General features: G+C 34.9%; 1 protein-coding gene across 1 annotated transcript; it reads left to right on the top strand.

Annotated features, from left to right (window-relative positions):
• The first annotated feature begins 1285 nt into the window (after positions 1 to 1285).
• On the top strand, positions 1286 to 5736 carry LOC114415361 (serine hydroxymethyltransferase 7-like). The gene is made up of 4 exons (XM_028380003.1): positions 1286 to 2558; positions 3257 to 3659; positions 4547 to 4639; positions 5167 to 5736. The coding sequence occupies exons 1-4, from the start codon at positions 1632 to 1634 to the stop codon at positions 5388 to 5390; spliced, it is 1647 nt and encodes a 548-aa protein (XP_028235804.1). The 5' UTR covers positions 1286 to 1631; the 3' UTR covers positions 5391 to 5736.

Raw genomic sequence — 5736 nt, 5'->3', positions numbered from 1 at the left:
ATACTAATCTTTTATTGTCATTTACTTACTTTTTCTTTTAAAGGGCTAGCGGGTTAAAAGAGCGAGCCTAAATAGTATAGCAGGTTGAATACTCTTTATGTATATATACATTCTTAACTCTATGGTTCCACGTTATGCAATAATAGATCTACATCTATAAAGTGGGTGTTTAGTTCCATGTTGTACAATAGTAGATTCGTGTCTAACCAAAAGCTACTATGCATAGTTTCACGTTTCTGAGTTAATTTGACGTAAAAAATAAGATATACTATGTGTGTTCATAACTTTACTCCAAACACACAGAAAGAAAGTTGTACTAATATCAAGAACAATGTCTTAAATTTCTTTGGTGTTAACGTGTTCTAAGGAGAGTTTTTTTCACTATTGTATAATGTCAATTTTAACAAGGGAAACTTGGTTAGTGTTTTCCTTTAGGTTTAGTTTTTAGGTGAGATATCCCAAAATGATTGATAAAGTGTGGTATCCTTAATTGACATTGTGCCACAATGAAAAAAACAATATATTTCAAACTTGACTTGAAGACTAATATATGTCAAATTACATAATTGTTATGTAATTATTACATCTTCATTCAACAAAATTTATTTAATGACAAACATAAAAATGTGTGCACGAAAAATTAACTAAAAACAAAGATTGATCAGCAACTTAAAAAAACTAAAAGTGATAAGGATCATTTTTAATTTCATGGAGTATTAGTTAATAAAATAAACATAAATATATTTATCAAAAAGTATATTTGATACATTTAAAATATAATACCGATGTTTTACTAAAATATATTTCAAATAATTAGAATTTTTTTTATAAAATACGAAATATTATTTATATCAGTCTTTTTTAATCACTGGTTAATAGAACAAAACCCTTAGCAGCCATACATCATTTAATTATGTCAACTTCAACATAGCCAAGTTATTAGAATTGTTCCATAAACAGATGTCATTTGCATGGACAGCTAGGCATAATAAGATTCTTTAAAGCCAATGGTTCACATTTAATTAGACACAAAAAATGGAAACGGAAAGTAACGAAACATTAAAAACAAAAATAATTTTGGGGACAATGTTGAATGTTGTAGTAAATCGTTGACCAAGAATTGCAACTAGAGATCTCAAAGTGAACCTAGACCTCATTCCATCCAGGTGGTCGTATCACATATTCCCATAAAATAGTGTTACTAATTAAGTAGTAGACAGTTAATTAAGGTTAATGTGTCTTTTTTAGAATTTATAGCACCACAGCAACTTTCCTTTTCCACGTTGAATTCATTCATTGCTCTAGTCTGGCGTGGACATATACTACAAGAAGATTCATACATAGCCTTCACGCCATCTACACTCTGCTCTCTCCTTTAATCACATCCAGGTTCATCCACCTTCCCTTCTTTATCTACCTTTCTTTCTTTCTTCTATTCACTCACCCCTTTCTCACTCTTCTCTTTCCCTCTTTTCACACGTATTCTCTTTCTACCCCAACACCTTCTTCATCATTCCCCTGTTCTCTCTGTTTCTCTGTTCCCCTTTTCCTCTTGTTGTTGCTGCACTTACCCATTTCCTCAATTCCCGTCAAAACGCAAACTTTCACCTTTCCCATTTCGGGTTGAACCCATGGACTCCCAACCGGGTCTCTCTCTCGGGTTAAGCGCCACTCTCTCATCACCCGCGGCTCCACTCAGTGACACCACCTCTGTTCCGTGGCGTTTATTCAACGAAAGACACCCCAAAAAGGAAGAGCAACAAGAAGAAGAAAAAGAAGACGAAGACGGTGGTGAAACGATTAACTTCATGGACCAGCGCGTGAAGAGGAAGATAGAGGGACACCAACAACAACCCTGTTTCCCTTCAAAGCGCGTGGCCGTGGATTCCTCAGTGGGGTGGTGGAACCAGCCACTGGGCGTTGCAGACCCCGAGATTTTCGATATCATGCAGAAGGAAAAACGAAGACAATTCAAGGGAATTGAGTTAATTGCTTCCGAAAACTTCGTGTGCAGAGCAGTGATGGAAGCTTTGGGAAGCCATTTAAGCAACAAATACTCCGAGGGAATGCCTGGTGCTAAGTACTACACTGGTAATCAATACATTGATGAAATCGAGTTTCTATGTTGCCAGCGTGCGTTGTTGGCTTTTGATCTTCACCCCAACAATTGGGGCGTTAATGTTCAACCTTATTCTTGTACTTCTGCTAATTTCGCTGTGTACACCGGGATTTTGCACCCTGGGGATAGGATCATGGGTCTTGATTCGCCTTCTGGGGGGCATTTGAGTCATGGTTATTATACTCTTGGTGGGAAGAAGGTTTCTGCTGCTTCTATTTTCTTCGAGACTTTGCCTTATAAGGTTAACCCGCAGAGTGGTTACATAGACTATGATAAGCTTGAGGAGAAAGCGATGGATTTTAGGCCCAAAATACTTATCTGTGGTGGGAGTTCGTATCCCAGAGAATGGGATTACGCGAGGTTCAGACAGGCTGCTGATAAGTGTGGCGCGGTGTTGATGTGTGACATGGCTCATATCAGTGGTCTTGTGGCGGCTAAGGTGATTTTGATTTGATTTCTGTCTCTTCTCTTGTTTCTGTTCAAATTATGTTATCCACAAATATTAGTTTTGCTAGAAGTATCAGCTAGGAGGATTTGAACCTTTCACCTCTGCCTGTAGATAATTTAACCTTTAGCTATAGCACATACTAGTCATCTCTGTCTGTAGATAATTTAACCATTAGCATAGCACATACTAGTCATGGATTTAATGTTTGGATATTTTTCTCATATAAGTGTTTATGGAGAAGCTTATCCAAACAGGACTTTCGTACAATTTTTTTTATTTTTTACTAATAATGGATTGAGTGAGTGTAGTTTAGAAGATAAAAGCAGTTGTAAGTGTTGTTTAGAAAATCAACAATTTAGATTGTGATTAAATACATGCTAATATAATAATGACTATGATGTTGATAAGATCTCAATGGTTGATTTTTTAATTAAACAATTGTAATCTTGCTTTATCATTTAGAGTGCATACTAATTTGGTATAGTTTTTCTCATATAAAATATATTTAATTGAAGAAACGTCATATGTGTTTCAACTCTGGTACAATTTTGGCATTCCTTCATTTCTAGTAAATGGTTGTGAACCAAATTTGCTGCTTCCTTTATTTGTTTGGTCCTTTGCAAAAGGTTTTAATTTTCCACTGCATGTCTAAATATGTTTTTTAAGTATATTAACGGTGGTTTTTACAGGAAGTAGCTAGTCCATTTGATTACTGTGATATTGTTACCTCAACCACTCACAAAAGTCTCCGAGGTCCAAGGGGAGGTATCATCTTTTATAGAAGGGGAATAAAACTAAGGAAGCAAGGTTTTGTTCATAATCATGGAGATGATAGTAATTATGATTTTGAGGAGAAAATAAACTTTGCTTTGTATCCATCATTACAAGGAGGCCCCCACAATAATCATATTGCTGCTCTTGCCATAGCTTTAAAACAAGTTGCAACTCCAGAGTACAAAGCATACATGCAGCAGGTGAAGAGAAATGCACAGGCATTAGCATCTGCCTTGTTGAGAAGAAATTTCAAATTGGTGACTGATGGGACCGACAATCATCTTTTGCTGTGGGATCTAACAGCACTTGGCTTAATTGGTAATTTCTTCAGTCAACCTCCCCCCCCCCCCTCCCCCCTCTCTTTTTTTTGCAAATGTATGTTAAAATTACAACTGAATTTGAAATGAATATGTTTTTTCCTGTTAATAATAATGAGTTATTATTTGGTGTCTGGAGATGGGAAATTATTCTAGTACAGAAGTGGCTTAAATTTTATGATTTTGTCCCTAACAAATTAAAATTTTATGCTCATTCTAATTGAACTTGTTGTGCACTATGCAAGTTAAGCTTAATTAAAATTTTATGATTTTGTCCCTAACAAATTAAAATTTTATGCTCATTCTAATTGGACTTGTTATGCACTTCTATGCAAGTTAAGCTTAATTTCAATTTTTTTTTCTTATAAAATCACAGAAGATGTAAAATCAAATGTGTTTAGTTTAATTACCTTTTATCATTTAGTTTTGAAATTCCCCCTGTAACTCTATGTATGTATTGTTGAAGCTCCTCTGATTATGAAGTTTGGTATACAAGATTTGAGTAATCTGAACGAGAGATAAATAAGTGACAGGAATGGATCGTATCATTTCAAGTTTTAACTATCTACTATTTATGTCGAGAGATATGAAAACAATATTTAAACATGACTTGGTATGTATTTGAGATCCATTCCTAGTAAGGGACAGGGTGAAAGAAAAGAAGAGAAGAAATAGAAATGAAGTATTAGGCTCTATTGTTTTGAATTTTGAGTTAGTAAAGATGGCAAAGAATATATAGTTTTGATGGTTATTTGAAAATTTAAACACCATTATGCATGTGCTGTGCGTGCTACTCATGATTCTGCACACTCCTTTTCCCTTCTCTTATAAATTATGTCCTTGAAATTGACATGAACATGCTCTCTATAATTTTGTTGTGTATTACAGACAGAAACTATGAAAAGGTCTGTGAGGCGTGTCACATCACTCTCAATAAATGTGCCATTTATGGTTCGATTTCTCCTGGAGGAGTAAGAATTGGTGAGTAACTCTCATATAGTACGACTTAAGTGTGGTATTACTATTAGACTACTAGTATAGTACTAAAGTTCCAATTTCAATCTACTTAATTTCTCCTGTTGAATATGATTGCTAGTGCAGCAAATATCGTATGTTTGCATTATCATTTAGTTTAACATTTAAGCGTCCGTGCTTGTTGCTTGGCTTATGATTGTTTTTAAGCAGCAAGTCTTTGATCAGAACTCTTAAATTATAATCAATTCATGTTATAGCTCCAACTTCCACATATTTACTAAATGGTCCTCAGAAGTCCTATTTTCTAGAGAATTTGATTGGTGGAAAGAAAGAAATGTGTATTTATCATATGCTTACAGACTAGCATTTCCTTGTGCAGTTGAGCATAAACGATTGTGCATTTTTTAAGTCACATTTATATTCTTTTGTATTTCAAGCCAATTGTATTCCATGTTAAATCAAATTACTGTGGAGTCTTCTCCATTATGTTTTGTTCTGGTTCTCATACGTTGATTTATTTCATTGTTATTCAGGTACTCCTGCAATGACATCTAGAGGCTGTTTAGAGGAAGATTTTGAAACCATAGCTGATTTTCTTCTTAGGGCAGCTCAGATTACCAGCATTGTGCAAAGGGAGCATGGGAAGTCATGCAAAGATTTCCTCAAGGGTCTTCAGAATAACAAAGATATTTCTGAACTCAGAAATCGGGTTGAGACATTCAGTTCTCAGTTTGCAATGCCAGGATTCGATATTTGATAATTGAAAGTGTAAACATCTATTGCATCATCATGATGCGTCTTAGCTTACCATCATTTTGAATTATTTTTGCATAGTAACCCATAGGCTTTCACCCTACTAGGTAGCTTAGCTTATGTAAATTACGAATGCAAATGGTAGTCAAATCGTCATGCAGTAGCTATATACACCATACTTAGCAACACTTCGCATATTGATGACCTTGAAGATTGTAAAAATTGTTCAAGGTTGATACCCTTTTCTTCAACCACAACTTTTGTGGCTACCTTTGAAGAAACTCCAGGAATACAAATGTTACTATTTCATGCAATTTGAAGTGACCATGAAATTATTTTACAGTCTTTCA

The sequence above is a fragment of the Glycine soja genome, chromosome 6, assembly GCF_004193775.1.
Source record: "Glycine soja cultivar W05 chromosome 6, ASM419377v2, whole genome shotgun sequence".
Classification (NCBI taxonomy): Eukaryota; Viridiplantae; Streptophyta; class Magnoliopsida; order Fabales; family Fabaceae; genus Glycine; species Glycine soja.
The sequence above is the reverse complement of the archived record's forward strand: the minus strand, read 5'-3'. Positions and strand labels throughout refer to the sequence as shown.